Genomic DNA, 22,648 nt, shown 5'->3' on the forward strand with positions numbered 1-22,648 from the left:
CCAAACATGCAATCAGGATGTGTTAATTATCACTGGTGTCTGGAATGCAAAAGTTAGAAACAAAGAAGAATTACCAGTAGTTGGAAAATTTGGCCTTGGTGACAGAAATAATGCTGGAACTTGTATGGTAGAATTTTGCAAGAAAGAATAATGTAGAGTCTGCAAAATACTGTATACTATGGATAAACTTGGAGGACATTAATTGCTGAGTGAAATAAGTCAATGACAGAAGGACAAATATAGTATTATTTCATTGTTGTGGAGGGTCAAGGAAAGGTTTATATATGAAGGGAAACTCTTTGTTGGTTGCCAGGATTGGGAGGGGAGGGGATGGAACACTGAAAAAAAAACTGCATTGACCCATGTCACTTTAGTTTTGTGTGCTTCACTGTACATAAATTATATTTCAATAAAATGCATTTTTTTAAAAATACGACAACCCTTCAGAGAGTACCATTCATATTGCATACAAGTAGTTCCCAACTTTCAGTGTGTTCAAGTTATGATGAACCATACTTACGACCATCTGTTTCTGTTTTTGTACATCTTACCATAGTAAAATGTACTACATGCAATGTTGCAGCATGTGATTTACTGATGTTCATTCACAGATGCTTCATTTTGTGATTTGCTATTCAAAATACTGCCATGTAGATTTAAATCAGAGGCTACAGTTGTTTGGAAATATGGGCCCAAACACTGATGATTTTGCTAAGGTTAATAGGCAGATTTGGGAAGCAGTGAGATGTTACTGCAAAATATTTGAAGAAAGATAGACAACTAACACACAGTGTCAAGTCATACCTGACTCATAGCGACCCATCCTTGGGTTTCCAAGGCAGTATCATTACAGAAGTATATTGCCCCATTTTCTTCCGAGGAGTGGCTGGTGGGTTTGAACCGCCAGCTTTCTGGTTAGCAGTCAAATGCCTTAGGTACTACACCACCAGAGCTTCTGGAAGACAAGGACCATACAAACTCTCACTAATTTTCTGACTAGAAACCTTATTATCATTCCCAGAGATAATCCAGATGATTCAGAATCTTCCACACATGGAGTTATTACCACAACTGGCAAAATGCCCCATCATCCAAATTTTTATCATCGTTGGAGTAAATTTTTATTTGTGTATTTTTATGTGTGTATGTATTAAACAAAGATTGGATTTATAATTATACTGATAATAAAAAGCAATGATAATGAAAACTCTTTTTAAAATGAGATATTCAACTTACATCCGAACCAACTTATGATAGAGTGGTCAGAACAGAACCCTATCGTAAGTTAAGGACTACCTGTATTCTCACAGCAGAAGTAGAATTTGACCCAATCTTTAGTAAATTGACAAGGAATCTCAGCTAAACTGTGTGAGAACAAGGTCCAAAATTACTCTCAAATTATTTCACCTCTACCAATAACCTCTTTTCTATGGCTGGAAAACTGTTGTTGTTGTTGTTAAGTGCCGTCGAGTCATTTCCGACTCATAGTGACCCCATGCACAGCAGAACGAAACACTGCCCGATCCCGCGCCAGCCCCACAATCCCTGCTATACTTGATCCCATCATCGCAGCCACCGTATCAATCCATCTCGTTGAGGGCCTCCCCCTCTTTCGTCGACCCAAACTAGTTGTCCATTTTAATTCCCAGGCTGGTTATATTTAGTGAATTTTGAGCTAGGTTGTTTGAATGCATTTTTGAGTTTACCTTTGATGTTCTTCAAGCACCAGCTGAACCGTGGTCCTCCTTGAAACTGAGCATAGAGCACCTTCTGGAGGAGGGAATGACCTGTGCTGCCTCAGTGATCTCACACAAATAGCAACTGTGGCCATAGAAGAGGTTACTTTGAGAGTACAACTGTTTAATCTGCTTTCCCTCAATGTTGATTATGTGTCATTTATTTGAATGTTCACATTTTAGGCTCCTGATGGCCTTGGACTGGTCCCAATTAAGTCTTCGGAAGTTCAAATAAAACAGTCTTATTCCTTCCTCAATTTGCAGGTCAGACCTCTTACATGGTATTATTGTTAACTGGGTTTCTTCTGAAGCAAATAAAATATTCTCAAATTTCAATTACATTATTTTATTAGTTTTGTACTGTTCTGGTTTATACTGTGTAGCATACTACATGTATTTTTCTGCTGTTATTTTATTGTATGTATATGTTTTTCCTAACGTGCTTGTGGAAATCAGTGTCTCTACTCTGGATATACCATATATTATGCGTGCATGAAGCTATCTGAACTATGTATGTTAGAAACTTAAGGAAAAAATACAAGATGAGGTGAATAAGAGTCAACCTTTCCTGAGGTATTTCACCACTTCTATTTTTGAAAATGTAAATTTTTAAAATCAACAAATAAGTGTTTGTTGTATTTCTACAATTAAGCTATGTAGTATGGGAACGTAATTATGAAACTGTATGTGTAGGAAAAACAAACAAACAAGCTCACTGCCATCCAGTCAATTTTGACTCAAAGCGACCCTGAGGTGGTAAATCTTTACAGAAGTAGGTTGCCCAGTCTTCCTTCTGTGGAGTGACTGTCAGGTTTGAACTGCAGACCTTCTGGTTAGCAGTCAGATGCCTTAAGCACGACACCACCAGAGCTCCTTAGGGGACTCAGAAAAGGGCTCAGGACTTGTCTAGTGCTAAGTCAAAAGTATCAGTTGCCACAATCTAAGATTATAACATGGTGATGTTTTACTTTTACCATCAAGCAGCTCAGAAATGCTGTTGTTAGACATAGATCCCACCAACCTCTTTTAAATATCACCAGTATTTATAGTGATGCTTCAAATTTTAAAAGGTTTTTAAGGATATTCAGTCAGTTGACTTCTTTCACCCCCAGGTTCCTCAACTGTACAGAATCAAAGGGTATCAACCCTTCTCTGTCCAGGAGTCTTCAACAAGTTATAAACCAGAAAAGCTTGCTCGAACACTGAAGCAAGGAGCTGAGGTAACCTTTCTCCACCTTCAAGAATCACTCTCATTTCCCATTTTGTCCTGGCCTCAGGACTAATGCTTGCTCTTGGTCTTGTACAGGATGAAGCCACCACCATCATAGCCCTTCCAAATCAGGACTCCACACCTCAGCTCTCTGGCAAGACCTCAGTCTTGGACATGAAACCACCTGAAGCCTTAGCTAGATCTCCAGAGTATGATCCACTTTATATTTTTGTAAGTTATAATTAGCAGAGCTTTTTGTTCTGTGTTCCTTTATTGAAGCAATTACTTTATAATAAAATAACATCATTAATTGGGAATATTTTTCTCTCTTTGGAATTTCAACTGTTAAATGATAACTGATCTTTAAAGTTGCTTTCCAACACTTATTGTTTGTAGAATAAAACTATCTTCTACTAATTGCAGTGTTTATTTTTCTGATGTAGCTTTATGATCTTTTCTAATTACATATAATATATGAAGTCTTCCAATTCATGAACATAGGATTTCTTTCCATTTATTTAAGTGTTCTTTCATTTCTTTCAGCAATGTTTTGTACTTTACAGTGTATAAGTCTTTCACCTCCTTAAGTAAATCTATTCCTAGATATTTTATTCCTTTAGATGTTGTTGTAAATGGAATTGTCTTCCTAATTTCCTTCTGGGATTGTTCATTGCTGGTTTTTGGAAACACAACTGATTTTTTTAATGTTGATTTTCTATCTTGCAAATTTGTTGAATTCCTTTATTAAGGCTAATAGGTTTCTTGGGAATTCTTGGGCATTTTCTATATATAAGATCATGTCATCTGTGAATATAGATAGCTTTACTTCTTCCTTTCTGGTTTATTTTTCTGGTTTATTTCTTGTTCTTGCCTAATCTCTGGTTAGAACTTTCAGTACAATGCTGAATAGCAGTGGTGAAAATGGGCACAGATGTGTGTTTAGCGTAATCTTAGAGGAAAAGAGGAAAACCTTTTATTCTTTCACCATTGAGTATGATGTTAGCTATGAATTTTTCAAAATTGCCTGTGATGGTTAAGGTTGTATGTCAACTTGCCTAGGCCATGATTCTCAGTGGTTTAGCAATTATGATATAGTCATCCCCTATGATAAGGTCTGATATAATATAATCATCTCCATGATGAGATCTGCTATGAGCAGCCAATCAGTTGAAAGAGAGCTTCCTCATGGATCTGGCCTGATTCCAATATATATAGGTGTCCTGGCAAAGCTCTGTGGCTTTTTGCTCAATCTGGATCCTGCATCTGACCTCCAGTTCTTTGAACTTTGAACTAATGCCCTGTCATATTGCCTGCTGATCTTGGGATTTGTAGCCTACAAACCTGTGCACCAGCATCTGGCCATCTTACCTGCCTATCCTGGATTTGTCAACCTCCACAGGCCATGAGCCAGCAGCTTGCCATCTGACCTTCTGACCTGTGAATCAGAAGAAGCCTCCAGTATGCTACCTGACCCACAGACTTAGGACTTCCCAGCCTCTACAACTTCGTGAGCCACTGAGCTTTTTCTTTGAGATAAACCTCTCTCTGTCTCTCTCTATATATGTGTGTATAAATATATACAAATATGTATGTATATACATATATATGTGTGTGTGTGTGTATATATATTTATACATATACATATGTGTTTATATATATATATATATATAAGCTTCACTGGTTTTGATTGTCTAGAAAACCTAGCCTAAGGCTATGCCCCTTATCATCTTAAGGAATTTCCCTTCTATTCCTACTTTGCTGAGGATTTTTATCATGTAAGAGTGTTGAATTTGGTCACATGCTTTTTCTGCATAAATTGAGACACTCATGGTTCTTTTCTTTCATTCTACAAATATGGTGTATTACATTGATTTTCTTAAGTTCTCATGCATTCCTGGGATAAATCCCACTTGGTCCTGGTGTATTAACCTTTTAACATGCTGTTGAATTTGGTTTGCTAGTATTTTGTTGAGGGTTTTTGCATCTATATTCACAAGGGATATTGGTCTGTAGTTTTCTTGTGGTGTCTTTTCACTGGTATCAGGGTAATGCTGACTTCATAAAATAAGTTAGGAAGTGTTCCCTCCTCTTCTCTTTTTTGGAAGTGTTTGAGAAGGATTGGTTTTAATTGTCCTTTAAATGTTTGATAGCATTCACCAGTGAAACTACCTGGTCTTGAACTTTTCTTTTGGAAGGTTTTTGATTACTGATTCAGTCTTCACTTGTTATAGATCTGTTGAGATTTTATATTTCTTCTTGAGTTGTTGTTGTTGTTGTTAGGTGCCGTAGAGCTATTTCCTACTCATAGCAACCCCATGCACAGTAGAACAAAATATCGCCTGATTCCGTGCCAGCTCCATGATCCTTGCTGTACTTGAGCCCATTGTTGCAGCCACCGTGTCAATCCATCTTGTTGAAGGCCTTCCCCTCTTTCATTGCCCCTTCACCTTACCAAGCATGACATCCTTCTCCAGAGAGTAGTCTCTTTTGACAACATGACCGAAGTAGGTGAGACGAAGTCTGGCCATTCTTGCTTCCAAGGAGCATCTCGATTGACTGCACTTCTTCCAGGACAGATCTGTTAGTTCTTTTAGCAGTCCATGGTACTTTCAGCATTCTTCGCCAGCACCACAACTCAGAAGCAACAACTCTTCCTCGGTCTTCCTTATTCATTGTCCAGCTCTCACATGCATACGAGGTGATTGAAAATATCATGGCTTGTGTCAGGTGCACCTTACTCCTCAAAGAGACATCCTTGCTCCTCAGCACTTGAAAGAGTTCCCTTGTGGCTGACCTGCTCAGTGCTACATGTCATCTAATGTCCGGACTGCTGCTTCCATTGGCATCAATTGTAGAACCAAGCAATGTGAATTCTTTGACAATCTCAATTTTTTCTCCATTTATCGTGATGCTGCTTATTAGTCCAGTTGTGAAGATTTTTGTTTTCTTTATTTTGAGATGTAATCCATACTGCAGACTCTATTCTTCATTCTTCATCAGTAAATGCCTCAAGTCATCCTCACTTTCAGCAAGCAAAGTTGTATCGTCTGCATATCTCAGGTTGTTAATGATTCTTCCTCCAATCCTGATGCCACATTTTTCTTCACATACTCCAGCTTCTCAGATTATTTGCTCAGCATATAGATTGAATAAGGTATGGGGAAAGGATACAACCCTGATGCACTCCCTTCTTGATTTTAAACCATGCAGTGTCCCCTTATTCTGTTCGAATGACAGCCTCCTGGTCAGATGTACAGGTTCCTCATGAGTACAATCAAGTGTTCAGGAATTCCCATTCTTCTCAATGATATCCATAATTTGTCATGATCCACACAATCAAATGCCTTTGCATAGTCAATAAAATACAAGTAAATATCTTTCTGGTATTCTTTGCCTTGAGCCAAGATCCATCTGACAACAGCTATAATATCCCTTGTTCCATGTCCTCTTCTGAATCCAGCTTGCAACTTTGGAAGTTCTCTGTCAATATACTGCTTCAAATGTTTTTGAATTATCTTTAGTAAGATCTTACTTGCGTGCAATATTAATGATACTGTTCAATAATTTCCACATTCTGTGTGATCACCTTTCCTTGGGATGGGTACAAATATGGATCTCTTCCAGTCAGTTGGCCAGGTAGCTGTCATCCAAATCTCCTGGCATAGCCGAGTGAGTGCCTCCAGTGGGTCATCCATTTGTTGAATATCTCAATGGGTATTCCATGAATTCCTGGAGCCTTGTTCTTCGCCAATTCCTTCATTGCAGCTTTGACTTCCTCCTTCAATTCCATTGGTTCTAGATCATGTGCCACCTCCTGAAATGGATGAAGATTTACCAGTTCTTTTTGGTACAGTGACTCTGTATATTCCTTCCATCTTCTTTTGATGTTTCCTGCATCATTCAATATTATGCCCATAGAATCTTTCAATATTGCAACTCGAGGCTTTCGTTTTTTCCTCAATTCTTTCAGCTTGAGAAATGCCGAGCATGTTCTTCCCTTTTGGTTTTCAGACTCCAGGTCTTTGCACGTTTCATTATAGTAATTGGCTTTGTCTTCTCAAGCTTCTCTTTGAAATCTTCTGTTCAGCTCTTTTATCTTGTCATTTCTTCCATTTGCTTTAGCTACTGTCTGCTCAAGGGCAAGTTTCAGAGTCTCTTCTGTCATCCATTTTGGTCTTCTTTTCTCATATTTTGAGTGACTTCTCACTTTCTTCATGGATGATGTTCTTCATGACTTCCCACAATTCTTCTGATTTTTGGTCACTGGTGTTCAATACATCAAACCTATACTTTAGATGGTCTCTAAATTCACAAGGGATATATTCAAGATCATATTTTGGCTCTCGTGGACTTAATTGTCTTCAACTTCAAGTTGCCTGCATATGCAACTCACATATGAGCAGTTGATGGTCTGTTCCACAATCAGCTCCTGGTCTTTTTTTTTTTTGTCTAAAGATACTGAGCTTTTCCATCGCCTCTTGCTAGAGATGTAGTCAATCTGATTCCTGTGTGTTCCATCTGGTGAAGTCCACATGTACTTTTGTGTTGTTGAAAAAAGGTATTTCCAATGAATAAGTCATTGGTTTTGCAAAATTCTACCAAGCGATTTCCAGCATTATTTCTGTCACCAAGGCCAAATTTTCCAACTACCGGCAATTCTTCTTTGTTTCCAACTTTTGCATTCCAGTCACCAGTGATAATTAACACATCCTGATTACATGTTCAGTCCATTTCACACTGTAGAAGTTGATAAAAATCTTCAATTTCCTCATCTTTGTCTTTGGTGGTTGGTGTATAAATTTGAATATTAGTAGTATTAATGGGTATTCCTTGTAGGCGTATGGATATTATCCTATCACTGACAGCATTGTACTTCAGGACAGATCTTGAAGCATCCTTTGTGATAATGAATGCCATGCCATTCCTCTTCAAACTGTCATTCCTGGCACAGTAGACTATATGGTTGTCTGATTCAAAATGGCCAAAACCAGTCCATTTCAGCTCACTATTGCCTAGGATATCAATCTTTATGTGTTCCATTTCATTTTTGACAACTTCCAATTTTCCTAGATTCATACTTTGTACATTCCATATTCCAATTATTAATGGATATTTGCAGCTGTTTTTCCTCAATTTGAGTGGAGCCATGTCAGCAAATGGAGGTCTTGAAAGCTTTGTCTTATCCATATGAGTAAGGCTGGTTTTGCTCTGATGATGCAGCTCTTTCCCAGTCCTATTTTGAGAGCTTTCTAACCTAAGTGACTCATCCTTCTCCTCTGTATTAGACAGTGTTTCCAGACTATTCAAAAAGTTGCACAGTAATATATCAGACAGTGTTTCTCTGCTATTCATAAGGTTTTCCCTGGCCAATTTTTTGAGAAGTGGATGGCCTCTTCCTTCTTCCTAGTCTGTCTCAGTCTGTAAGGTGGGCTGATACCTGTGCACCATGTGTACCCCGCTGGGTTTGAAATACCAGTGGCATAGCCTCAAGACTCACAGCAACACATCACCACAGTAGTACAAACTGGCAGACAAGTTTGTCTCTCTTATCTGTTGGAAACCTCTCCAACCTCTCCTTACCTGGATCTCTGTGGCTGACTCTTCACTCTGTCCTGGTCCCCCTAGCCTTTATATTCTCTTTTCTCCTGCCTTCCCACCTTGCCATTTGTGGGGTATGGCCTGGGTTCCCTCTCCTCACCTGGATCCCTGCAGCAGACTCCTTGCTCTGTCCCAGGCCCCTTAGCCTTTATACACTCCTTTCTCCCACCTTCCCGCCTGCCACTTGTGGAGTGTAGCCTGTGTTCCCTCTCCTCACCTGGATCCCTGCGGCTGACTCCTCACTCTGTCCGGGTCCCCCTAGCCTTTATATTCTCCTTTCTCTCTCCTTCCCACCTTGCTGCTTGTGGGGCATGGTCTGGGTTCCCTCTCCTCACCTGGATCTCTGCAGCTCACTCCTTGCTCTGTCTGGTTCCCCCTGGCCTTTATACTCCTCTTTCTCCCACCTTCCCACCTTGACACTTGTGGGGTGTGGCCTGGATTCCCTCTCCTCACCTGGATCTCTGTGGCTGACTCCTCTTCTTCTTGAGTTAGTTTAGGTATATTTATATGTGTGGCAGTTAAGGTTATGTGTCAACTTGGCTGGGTCTGGTTGAGTGGCTGGGTAGCTGGATGGAGTTATTCCCCATAATGAGATTGGTAATCAATCCCATGGTGGAATCTACTGGAACAGCTGAGTAGCTGCCTTAGGGATGTGGTCTCCTTCCACTATATAAGAAGAAGCTTTGAGAAAGGTCCCTGAGCTTTTTGGCACACTTGGACCCTGCATGTACCTGAGTCTTCATTTGGCAGCCTGCCATGTTTCCTGCCAATCTTGAGACCATCTCTGGACTTGAACTAATGGCCTGCTATGTTGTGTGGTAATATTAGGATTGTGCCATTTTATTTGTCAAACTTGAGCTTGTTAGCCTCAGCAGCCATCAGCTTCCTGAGTGAAGAGAAGCCTCTAGCTCCAGTGGGCCAGGAGCAAGAGCCAGAGCTGAAGCCCAAGGTCAAGGGGCTTTCACTCAGCCCTTAGAGCAGGCACTTGAATTGGGACTTCTAGTCTCCAAAACTGTAAGGGAAAAAAATCCCTGTTTGCTCAAACCACCTATTTGTGATATTTTCTGTTAGAGCGTTATAAAGGGGCAAAGAGGCGGCATCTTCTGACCTTCTCTAACTACACAAGAGGAAGACAGCATCACCATCAGCAGCCCAAGGCCTGTTCTTATGACCTCAGACATGCCACTACCCTCCAACTCTCTTGTCACCACCAATCATTCCTCCCACAGCACCTACCACCTTTCTGCTGGGTTCAGTAATTCACTGCAGTGGCCATATAGAATTCACAGATTATGGGATTTATTAGGGAAGCAACAGGCTATAATCCAAGTTCAGGAATGTGCTCAGTGTCAGCCGGCTGTCTCTCTCAGCAGCCAGGCCTCTCTCTCAGCCCCCGACCATGTCTCTCATCAACATGTGTCTTTCAGCTGGCAGTCAGAGAGAGATTTCCTTCTGACTCTAGGAGGGCTCATTTTGAGCCTGGCAGAGTGGCAACACTAACCAATCCCAACTTCAGAATTCTACACGCCTGAGAGAGAGTGATCTTTCCAGAAAATTGCTTTGTGCTGCTCCAACAGAAATACACTAGGTGGATAACTTTAACAATCAGCTACTTAGTTGCTCACAGCAAAGTGGGAGGTACAAAGACTATGCTAGAAAAGCCATATCATGTAATTTACTACACCACCGAGCACTAGAGAACCACAACAATGTGTTTCTAAGAATTTATAGATTTCATCTAGATTATCTGATTCATTGGCATACAGATGTTCATATAATCTTTTATTATATTATACAGATGTTCTTATAATCTTTTTTTTTTTTTTAATTTCTGTAAGGCTGGTAGTATGTCCCTTCTTTCATTTCTGATTCTAGTTATTTATGTCTTCTCTCTTTTTTCCCTGTGAACCTATGTAATAGTTTGCCAGTTTTACTGATCTTTTCAAAGAACCAAACTTTGGCTTCATTGATTGTCTATATTGTTTTTATTCTTTATTTCATTTATCTCTGCTATAATATTTATTATTTCCTTCCTTGTGCTAGATTTAGTTTGCTCTTTCTTTTTCAATGTCCTTATGTGGAAAATTAATTAATTTATTTAAGATCTTTCTTCTTTGTCAATTTGTGTAGCTATAAATTTCCCCCAAAGCACACTTTTTTTGCTACATACCATAAGTTTTGGTATGTAATGTTTGCATTTTCCTTCAACTCAAAGTTATTTTCTCATTTCCTTTGTACTTTATTCTTTAACCCACTGGTTGTTTAAGAGTATGCTGTTTAATCTCCATAGTTTCTGGGTTTTCCATTTTTATTCTTTTATTTCCATCTTCATTCTATTGTGGTCACAAAAGATACTTTATGGAAAAGAAGGTATATTGTGATGTTGTTGAGTGGAGTGTTCTATGTATGTTTATTAGGTCTAGATAGCTTTTGTGTTGTTCAAGGTCTCTATTTCCTTCCTTATCTTCTGTCTGAATGTTCTATCCATTATCAAAAGTGTTGTATTAAAATCTCCAATTATTGCTGTTGTTGTTTTAGGTGCCACTAAGTCAGCAGTCAATTGCCTTATCCACTAATAAGTATGATGAGAGGATACAACCTTAATGCTTACTATTCCTGATTGTAAACCATGCAGTATTCCCTTGTTCTGTTCAAATGACTGCCTCTTGGTCTATGTACAGGTTCCACTGAGCATAATCAAATGTTCTGGAATTCCCATTCTTCACAATGTTATCCATAATTTGTTGTGATTCACACAGTCAAATGCTTTTGCATAATCAGTAAAACACAGGTAAATATTTTTCTTGGCATTCTCTGCTTCCAGCCAAGATCCATCTGGCATCAGCAATGATATCTTTCATTCCAGTATAATGAAATATGCAAAGACCTAAATGAGAAAAGCAAAAGGGAAGAACATGCCTGGCATTTCTTAAGCTGAAAGAATTAAAGAAAAAGTTCAAATCTTGAGTTACAATATTGAAGGATTCTATGGGCAAAGTATTGAATGACGAAGGAAGCATTAAAAGAAGATGGAAGAAAAATGCACAGAGTCAACATGTTGGTCAACATTCAACCATTTCAGGAGGTAGCATATGATCAAGAACTGATGGTATTGAAGGAAGAAATTCAAGCTGCACTGAAGGCATTGGCTAAAAACAAGGTTCCAGGAATTGAAGAAATAACAACTGAAATGTTTTAACAAATGAATGCAGCACTGAAGGTTATCACTCCTCTATAACAAGAAATTTGGAAGACAGGCCAACTGACTGGAAGAGACCCATATATTTGCCCATTCAAAAGAAAGATGATCCAACAGAATGCAGAAATTACAAAACAATATCATAATATCACATGCAAGTAAAATTTTACTGAAGGTAATTCAAAAATGGTTGCAGCGGTATATTGACAGGGAACTGCCAGAAATAAAAGCCAAAATCAAAGAAAACGTGGAATCAGGGATATCATTTCTCATGTTAGATGGATTTTGGCTGAAAACAGAGAATACCAGTTATTATTGTTATTGTTGTCAGGTGTCATCAAGTTGGCTCTAACTCATAGCGACCCTATGTACAACAGAACAAAATACTGCCTGGTCCTGCACTATCCTCACAGTCCTTACTAAGCTGGAGCCCATCACTGCAGCCACTGTGTCAATCTATCTCATTTGAGGGTGTTCCCCTTTTTCACTGACCCTCAACTTTGCCAAGCATGATATCCTTTCTCTAGAGAATGGTCCTTTCTGACAACATGACCAAAGTAGATGAAATGAATTATATTCTACATTCCAATTGTTAATGAATATTTGCAGCTGTTTCTTCCCATTTTGAGTTGTGCCTGTTCTGGTCATCTAGTGTTGCTCTGACAAGAAATACACCACAAATGGGATGGCCATAACAAACAGTTTATTCTTACAATTGGACGCTTTAAGTCCAAGTTCAAAGTGCCAGGCTGTAGGGGCTGGATGAAAGCCCCTCAACCTTGGGGTCCAGCTCTGCCTCCTGCTCCCTGCCCACTGGAGCTAGAGGCATTTCTTCACTCAGACAGCTGCTGGCTGCTGAGGCTGAAAAGCCCCAAGGTTGACAAGTGAAAAGACACAGTCCTGATGTTACCAAACCACATTTCAGGCCATTAACTTAAGTCCATTGTAAGTCCCAAGGTCGGCAGAGCATAGCAGGCTGCTGAGCAATGACACGGCTACATGCAGGGTCCAAGCATGCCACAAGCTTAGAGACCATTTCTCAATGGTCTCTAATACTTCTGCTTAAATACAGGAAGCAGACCACATTCTGCTTAAATACAGGAAGCAGACCGCATTCTGCTTAAATACAGGAAGCAGACCACATTCCGTAAGGCACCTACTACTCAGCTGCTCACAGTAGATTCCACCATGGAGTTGATTACCAGTCTCATCATGGGGAATACTACATCCAGCTGCCCAGCCACTCAACCAGGCCCAGCCAAGCTGACACACAAACTGAACTACCACAGTGCCCCATCAGCAAATGAAGGTCCCAAAAGCTTTACTCTGTCCATGTCATCAAGGTCATCTCTACTTTGAGGAGGCAGCTCTTCCCCAGTTGTATTTTGAGTGCCTTTCAACATGAGGGGCTCATCTTCTGGCACTACATCAGATGATGTTTCACAGCTACTCACAAAGTTTTTCAGTAATATATTAGACAGTATTTCAATGCTGTTCATAAAGTTTTCAGAGGCCAGTTTTTTCAGAAGTGGATGGGCCCATCCTTCTTCAAAGTCTGTCTTAGTCTGGAAGCTCCACTGAAACATGGATGACCCTGCTGGTATTTGAAATACTGGTGACATAGCCTCCAGCCCACAGCAACATGCAAGCCACCACAGACAGGCGAGTGGTGGAATTATTATTGTGGAACTACCTATTTTTCCCTTCAGTTCTATCAACGTTCACCTCAGAAGGAAGATTGTGCAATCTACTTCCATAGTGATACCACCTCAGAAATCTAAGGAGGGGTTGCTATGAGTTGAATCTGACTCAATGGCAGTGAGTTTGCTTTGGTTTTCATAACACTTTCCATGACAATTCTTTCAGCTTCAGTGAGTTGTTAATATATATATGCATTATTTAAAAAAAAAAAAAAATGAAATTAAAACAATCAGTGTGATCACTAAGGCTGGCGGTTCAAACCCACCAGCCACTCCTCGGAAGGAAGGTTGAGCAATCTACTTCCATAGTGATACTGCCTTGGCAACCAAAGGAGGAGTTGCTATGAGTCAGGTCCAGCTCGATGGCACATAACAACAACAACAGTATGATCACTCAGACCACTTACTTCTCGTAATGATGACTACCCAGGAGATCTGAAGACAATCATGTTGCCATTTCCAAAAAGGTCTGATTTATCATACATAGCCCAAAACAGATCAAGAGAGTTAGCCAATGGCAGCTTCACACACCCTCAGCCAACCAGTGTAGGAGATGCTTCTGAAGGTCACATGGCCAATTCCCCTTCCCCTCATGTTGTGCGCCTTGCTCCATTACAACCCCCATCCCCTACTACCCAATCCCCTATCACACTATCTTCTTATATATGTACCTTAACTCATTCTCAACTTCAAGGACTCACTGAGGTGTGTACTTGTTTCTACATCACTATGGATATCACAAATTCCCTCAGTGGATATTATCATCTCCCTACCTTTCTCCTCCTTTTATGTTCATGAGTTCAGTCAAGAGCTGTCTCCTCATCTCTCCCCTAGTCCCTCATTTTGGCCCTTGCTGCAGATCTGCTTCTCTGCACTAACAGCTTAGTCCTTCCAGTGTTTTTAACTAACAATCACACTTAAGTGCATATAACATATCCAGGCTCTATCTCCCCTTGTATCTGTGCTATAAAGCCTCCCTTGGTCTAGCTTCATTTCCTTTAGGTTGTTTCTTGACAGTAAAATTGGGTTTCCATAAATCATCTGGATTTTTTTTTTTACTGTTGTTTAAAATATCACACAAATAAGCAAATTACAAAACAAAAAACTCAGTTTTGTGGTTCTTAAACATCTGTGATTAAAAACTGTGAGGGGGAAGAAAAGTTATTTATGTTGTTGTTTGGGACAGGATAAGTTTTTGTTGCACAAACCCTGGAAGAAACATTAAAAAGCTTTCTATTTCAGTATTTTGAAATAATTATTTTGTGTCTCCATCAGTTTTGCTGGAAAATTAGTAAAAAACAGGATATCTCTAAAACCCAGACATTACATCCAAATGAAGCCTTCCTAAGTTAAGAACATTGCCAAAACATTGTTAAATATTGTCATGTCAAATGTCATCCTCTTTGTCTTCTCTTTAAAATGATTTTTAAGAAGCTAATTTTGTTTTCAAAACCAGAAGCTTATTTGCTTTTTAAAGCCAGTTTGCTTATTTAATCATTCCCCTAATCCATCAAATTCAGAAACAAATACTTAAGCCATTTGACACTGTCATTTCAGTTTTATTTGTTTTCAAGTGAGCTTAGTAAATCCTCAGGCATGTCATAAAGCTCCTAAAATAGAAAAGTGACATTTACAAATGATTGTGACAATTTAAAACCCTGCTAATTTGAAGATATCACTGTTATCCTGCTTCTCTTCCTCAGATGAGATGACATGGAATGGTGGCATGTTAGTTAGTGCTAATGGGTACCATAAAGAATATCTGATGCCTTTCCGGTGCCTGGCTTAAAAAGTGGTAAACAAAAAAATAATCTTACTTTTTTCTTCTCTTATCTATAGAATCCCAACCCAGGATTGTTCGCTGTGATGCACCCTCTGACCTACCCAGAAACTATAATAGATTACCATCTCTGCCCACACCCCAAGTACAAGTTCACCAGAGAGGTCCATGAAGGGTCCAGCATTCCTCTCACCCAAAAGCAGTTTCTCCATCACATGGTAATGCTGTCAGGGAGGGGCAAGGGATAAGGGGGGGAGTCACAGTGGGAACTGAGAAAAAGGGTTTTAACTGCAGCTGTACAATAAGAATGGTAACAGCTGCAGCTTTTGCATGTGCCCATACTGCCAGCCCTAGAGGACAGAAGTGACTCAACACCTCTAGTCTATCTAAACCCACGTCTCACTATGGTTGCCCTTTTGCAACAGACTCTTTTTTTTTCCCCCAGAAGGTTCCTCCTAAGGTTCATTTTATTCATATTTCTACCATGTCAGAATGGTCATATGGCCAGCATAACCCCATGGTCTGTCTGACTACTTTCTTTGACCTAACCAATCGTAGAAACAGGGATAGACGGTGGTGGTATGACAGATACACAGTAGGGAAAGTGACTCCAAAAGAATTCTTCCTCTCCTGGGTGAACCTGACCTGAATATTCAGATACAGCAGGACATCTTTTGGGGACTGCTCTCAGGCCCCTCAAACTCAAAAATTCCAAACTCATTTCTACCCACCACACCTAGAACTGCCTGCTTTTCCTGTATTACCTAGTTACCATTTTGTTCTATTAACTTGTGCAGTTAGCCTTGTCTCCCTTGATCCCTCCCTCTTCTGAATATCCCTTGATTCCACCAGTCTACCTCTTACACAGCATGTGAATCCACCCCCACTGCTCCACTCCATGGCCACGCAGCCATCATTGGCCCTCTATAGATCTCCCAATGATGCAAATATGATCATGTCATTTTCCTGCTTAAAAGCCTGCAGTGGGTCTCTGCCACCTTCAGGAGTAGCTCCAATCTCATTTGCTTGGTCCACAAGGCCCTTCAGGATCTGCTTTTCTCATCAGTCCCCACCACTCCCTGTACTCCACTGAGCTAAGGAGTCTCCTGACAGTGCCTTCCAGCATGATGCCAAGCATTTGCACTCACAGTTCCCTGGCCTGGAGCACCATCTGATGAACTATCCATCCTTTATGAACATTGCATTGGCATTGCATTCACACATAATCAAAATGATTGAAAAGCCGAATCTGCCTTTCATCACAAGGATATATTGTGCCTAAATGTGCTTGATGAAGGAGTAAAACACTCTTCTTTTTCCCTGCTATAATTCTGTGTTGCCTTGTTTAATGTTCTTTTCTGGTGCAATTGTCTTTTGGCTTTAGAAAAATTAAGTCAAACTTAATGAAATTATAGACTTTTGAACGAAGCTTTTAAGATTGAAAAAGTAGTACAACTGAATGAAAAGGAAGTTTTTGCTAGATTTTACCTCATTAACCAATTCCCTTGCACTTAGTGTCTGTGCTGACTTTCACTACAGGATATTATTCCTGGCGTAATGCACTGGAAGAAGTTCCAGTCACTGATTCTGTCATCCCTGCCTGACACTTCTAAAACAGAGACAACACGGAGGTAAGCCTGCTCAATTGTCTGTTTCACAGAGGCTGTGATTCTGAAAAGCTAAATGCCAATAATATGTCAACTCATAATCTTAATACATGAAGGAGGATTGCTAATCAGAGACATACAATGATATATCACTGACTTTCATATTTTGAATTTGTTTTAATTGAGGTACACTTCAAAAATTAATGTCACATGTGGCTAATTGGTGTTTCTTCAGTAAAAGTAGGCAGCTAATCCATATAATTCAGCTGAGATAGTCACAGTTTTTAAAATTGATCTGTTTCACCTGATTGCCCTGAGAAGGTACATACATACTCTATATACAATCCTGAAGGGGCCACTCTCTCATGTCATGAGCTGGCATTAACTGTGAATCCCCACAGCTGTTATCATAGAGGGACATAGCTCTTTAGATACAGCCTAGAATGGGCAGATGAGAATATTGTTGGACCAAAGAAAGAAAGCCCTAAGATTTCAAACAAGTAGCCTGATGACTTTTCTTGAGGATTCTATTTGGCCAGTAACCCTCTCCTGAGCTCTTGAATTTTCTTCTTTAGCCCATTGTCCTTATAAATATAGTTAAATGAGTTACTGGTGAGGAAATGTGACTGATATCCCCAAATGATGATCATCAGTTGTCATCTTTGTTCAACTCCTCTGACCCATAATGAAGCCCATCTAAGCTGGCAGAATTCTGTCATGGCCCCAAGAGTTATCAGGAAATGTGAGCTCTGTTACTAAGAGGTATCCAGAATCTTTATAATCCTCCTCACCCCCACTCCACTCCCACTTTCCCACTAGTATTTGGTGCATCCTCTGGCTCACAAAACCAAGTTCCTAAGTTTCCCTCCCCTCACCAAGAATGCTACCCAGCCTCCAGACGTTCTATGACATCCAAAATGCTCCTTGGCCACCTCTCTGGACCCAGTCCTCTTGTGTATTTCACAAGGAAATTGGACTTGCCACAAGAGTCCCTCTTAGCCTTGACATTTTAATTTTAGTAGAAGTAGGAAAGCTGCTCAACTCTGCAGCACTCCTAAAAACCACCCTTCCATAGCTCACCCACCCACCCAAGGTATTTGAGGAGATATCTGGAAGCCAGTGTGTGACTCTGTAACACTTAATTTTACTTCTTCCTTTATTGCTAGCAGGAAAAGCTCTTCCTGAATTAAACAAAACCCAGACCTACTTCCAGAGGCATTTCTGTGTATTGTCTCCTTTGGGTTATTTTCTTAGTGTATCTCTACTGTTCTCCTTTGCCTGAAGATTAAAATGATATGAAAACAAAGCACACAGCATAGGATTTAGGACATGGTTGTTGTTATATTGTTAGGTGCCAACAAGTTGGCTCTGAATCATAGCAACCCTACGTACAACAGAATGAAACACTGCCTGGTCATGCACCAGCTTCCCAATCCTTGCTATGCTTGATCCCATTGTTGGAACCACTGTGTCAATTCATCTCATTGAGGGCCTTCTCCTTTTTTGCTGACCCTCTACTTTACCAAGCATGATATCCTCCTCTAGGAATGATCCCTTCTGACAATGTGACCAAAGTAGGTGAGACGAAATCTGTCTGTTCTTGCTTCCAAGGAGTATTCTGGCTGTACTTCTTCTGGGACAGATTTGTTTGTTCTTCTGGTAGGCCATGGTATATTCAATTCTTTGCCAACATCATAATTCAAATGCATCAGATTCCTCTTCCAACTTCCTTAATCACTGTTTACCTTTTGCATGCATATGAGATGAATGAAAATACCATGGCTTAGGTCAAGTGCACCCTAGACCTCAAAGTGACATCTTCAGTTTTAAACACTTTAAAGAAGTCTTTTGCTGAAGATCTGCCCAATGTAATATGTTGTTTGATTTCTTGACTGCTGGTTCCATGGGCATTTGATGACGGATATAATCTGGCAGTCTGTGGTATTTTCCATATTCTTTGCCAACACCATAATTCAAAGGTATCAACCTTTCTTTGGCCTTGGTTATTCATTATCCAGATTTCACATACATATGAAGCAATTGAATATACCATGGTTTGAGTTAGGTGGACCTTAGTCTTCAAAGTGACATCTTTGCTCTTCAACATTTTAAAGAAGTCTTTTGCAGCAGACTTGCCTAGTGCAATATGACATCTGATTTCTTGGCTGCTGCTTCCATGGGTGTTGATTGTGGATTCAAGGAAAATGAAATCCCTGACAACTTCAATCTTTTCTCCATTTATCATGATGTTGCTTATTGATCCAGTTGTGAGGACTTTTGTTTTCTTTGTTGAGGTGTAATCCATACTGAAGACTATAGTCTTTGATTTCAGTAAGTACTCAAGTCATCTTCACTTTCAGCAAGCAAGGTTGTGTCATTTGCATATCGCAGGTTGTTAATGAGTCTTCCTCCAATCCTGATGTTGCATTCTTCTTCATATAGTCCAGCTTCCCAGATTATTTGCTCAGCATGTGAATTGAACAAGGATACGACCCTTACACACATCCCTCCTGATTTTAAACTCTGCATTGTCCCCTTGAGCTGTTGGAATGACTGCCTCTTGGTCTACGTAAAGGTCCCATAAAGGCATAAACAAATGTTCTGGAATTCTCATTCTTCTCAACGTTATCCATAATTTGTTATGATCCACATAGTTGAATACCTTTGCATAGTCCATAAAACACAGGTAAACCTCTTTCTGGTATTGTTTGCTTTCAGCCAAGATCCCTCTGATATCAGCAATGATAGCTACCACCACTAGTCTGTCAGTTTGTCATATTGTGGTAGCTTGCATGTTGCTGTGAAGCTAGAGGCTATGCTACTGGTATTTCAAATACCAGCAAGGTCACACATTATGGACAGGTCTCAGCAGAGCTTCTAGAATAAGACACAATGAGAAGAAGGATGGAGATATCCACTTCTGAAAAAATTGGCCACTGTAAACCTTATGAATATCAGTGAAACATTGTCTGAAATAAAACTGGAAAAGTTTATGAATAGAGACTTCTGGTAAGATGGAGGAATAGGCGGACAAGAGACACAGACCTTCTTCAACAATGAAAAGAAAAACCAATTGATAGAGATACAGAAGATAATCCTGGAGCCCTGACTTTTGAAAGGAACTACACAGAAGTGGATTAGGCACCAACTAGTGGAAACACCTTAATGAAAACAGTGAGTACAGAGATGGTCAGAGCTGTGGACTGTCAGCTACTCCAGCAGGACCAACAACCTGAATAGTTCCAAGTGGTATTGGGACCTGAGAATTGACCTAAAAAAGATCAGCCTTGGTCACCAGGGGCTTCAGGGATGAATGCGCTGGTGACCTATGACTAGGAAGGGAAACAGCAAGGTAGAAGGTAACCTGAGCTGTTGACTTTCCACTGTCCAGGGGTGCAGCCATTTTTATTGTTTACATGCGGCAGCCATTTGGATATTTAAAGTGACTGAGAGTGCAGCTATTTTGAATATTTACAAGCAGTGGCCATTTTGGGTGTTTAAAATAACCAAGGGTACAGCCATTTTGAATGTTTACGAGTGGCAACCATTTTGGATTTTAAAGTGATAGCATCCTCATTCAGATTCCAGGGATCTAGTAATAGGCTCTATTTGCCAAGGGCGGCAGGGACATACAAGAGGTTGACAACAGGAAAGGAGACAGGTGGTGAGTGTATAAGTGCTGCCCACTAGCAAACAGGGGAACACAGCACAGTAACCTGTTTGTGTAGATAACATACAAACAAAACAAAGAAAACGAAAATCGTGGGCAATCCACTCCAACATACAATCATCAATTAAATATAAACACAAAAACGTTACAATGCCTCAGAGACAACAGAGCATCACAGTCCACACAAAGAAGCAAGATAAAGCAGGAGAAACAATGGACCAGGATACAAAACCAAAACACATCCCTGAGGAAGACACAGCATTGGAACTCTCTGATAAGGAATTAAAAAGAATTATATTTAGGTATCTTCAACAAATTGAGAGACAGATCACGAAAAACATAGAGAAAACTCTAGAACAATTTCAAAAGACAATACAAGAACAAAATTACAAAATAAATGAAAAATTAGAAATGATACAAAATCTACACACAGAAATCCAGAAAATTAATACTAAATTTTCAGAAATAGATAAGACATTGAATGGGCAAAGGAGCAGAATTGACTCAATGGAAGACAGAATTAGGGAGATTGAAGGCAAATACCTGACCACTTCTTTGGAAAGTGATAAATCAAAAAAAAAGACCAACACAGAATGAAGAAAGCCTAAGGTCCATGTGGAACACCATCAAAAGGAATAACTCACATGTAAGCGGAATTCCAGAACAGGAAGACACAAGTTAAGCCATGGAGAAAATTATCAAAGATTTGTTGGAAGAGAATTTTCCTGGTATGATGAAAGATGAAAATATATGCATTCAGAAAGTCAAATGAACCACAAACAGGATAAACCCCAAAAGAAGATCACCCAGATATATCATCATCAAACTCACCAAAACCAAAGACAAAGAAAGAATCATGAGAGTAGCATGGGAAAAACAAAAAGTTACCTACAAGGGGCAACCAGTAAGACTAAGCTCAGATTTCTCAACAGAAACCATGCAGGCAAGAAGACAGTGGGATGGTATATATAAAACACTGAAAGAGAAAAATTTTCAACCAAAAATTATGTACCCAGCAAAATTGTCCCTCAAATATGATGGTGAAATTAGGACATTGTCAGATAAGCAGAAATTAAGGGAATTTGTTAAAACCAGACCAACCTTACAAGAGATACTAAAGGGAGTCATTTGGACAGAGAAGCAACAACAGCCAGCGACAACTGACCATTAACACACAAGATGATATAACTCAGAAACCAGCCCAGCTATGGAAGTATCCAAAGTAAATAAGCCTACAAGATTGTAAACAGGGAACCAGATATATCAAGTGACGAATGAGAACAACTACAAACCATAAAGAGGGAAACAAAAACTGTGTCGTTACAGAACTTCTAGATGGTAGGAAAGTCAAGACAACTACAAGATAGAACAGACAGTTCTAAACTTGGGAAGAAAACTATAAATCACAGGGTAACCTCAAAGAAAAATGATAAACCTTAACATCAAAAAAGAAGACCAGCATAAATATTCAGCAAATACTAAAACAATAGCAATGAAGGAAGTTATAACACGATTCATAAACAAAACAAGCTCAGCATAGAAAATTATATGGTACAAAGAAATCAACACCACGAAAAAGCACATAACAAAAAATGACAGCAACAAATTCATATTTGCCAATAATTACATATTTGGCAAGGGACTTATCTCTAAGATTTATAGCAGAGGAGTGGTTGACCAAACTATGGTAAATACACATAATGGAATGCTATGCAGTATGAAAGAATAATATACAGCCTGCAAAACATTGCATAATATGGATGAACTTGGAGGACATTATGCTGAGTGAAATAAGTCAATCACAGAAGGACAAAATATAGTATTAGTTCATTGTTGTGGAGGGTCAAGGAAAGGTTTATATATGGAGGGAAACTTTCTTTGTTGTTTGCCGGGGAGGGTGCAGGGAACACTGCAAAAAAAAAAAAAAAATTCACTGACCCATGTCACTTTAGTTTTGTGTATTTCACTGTATATAAATTATATTTCAATAAAATGAATTTAAAAAGTTTATGATCTATAGGGGCTTCCGGCAAGATGGTGGACTAGGCAGAGGATTGCAAAGACCCTCTTCAACAAAGAAAAGGGAAACCAATTAACACAGACACAGAAGATAATCTTGGACCCCTGAGCCTTGAAGGGAAGGATACA

At 39.6% G+C, this 22,648-nt stretch overlaps 1 protein-coding gene across 1 annotated transcript in view; it reads left to right on the plus strand.

Annotated features, from left to right (window-relative positions):
* CFAP221 (cilia and flagella associated protein 221) overlaps positions 1-22,648 on the plus strand; it is a 246,524-nt gene that overhangs the window by 145,349 nt on the left and 78,527 nt on the right. The window contains exons 16-20 of the mRNA XM_007937787.2: positions 1,920-2,000; positions 2,849-2,956; positions 3,043-3,177; positions 15,283-15,441; positions 16,763-16,854. Coding sequence (XP_007935978.1) covers positions 1,920-2,000; positions 2,849-2,956; positions 3,043-3,177; positions 15,283-15,441; positions 16,763-16,854 — 575 coding nt within the window. The remainder of the gene's footprint in view (positions 1-1,919; positions 2,001-2,848; positions 2,957-3,042; positions 3,178-15,282; positions 15,442-16,762; positions 16,855-22,648) is intronic.

Source organism: Orycteropus afer, unplaced genomic scaffold (genome assembly GCF_000298275.1).
Source record: "Orycteropus afer afer isolate SDZICR_OR568_19922 unplaced genomic scaffold, OryAfe1.0 scaffold00004, whole genome shotgun sequence".
NCBI classification, from domain to species: Eukaryota; Metazoa; Chordata; class Mammalia; order Tubulidentata; family Orycteropodidae; genus Orycteropus; species Orycteropus afer.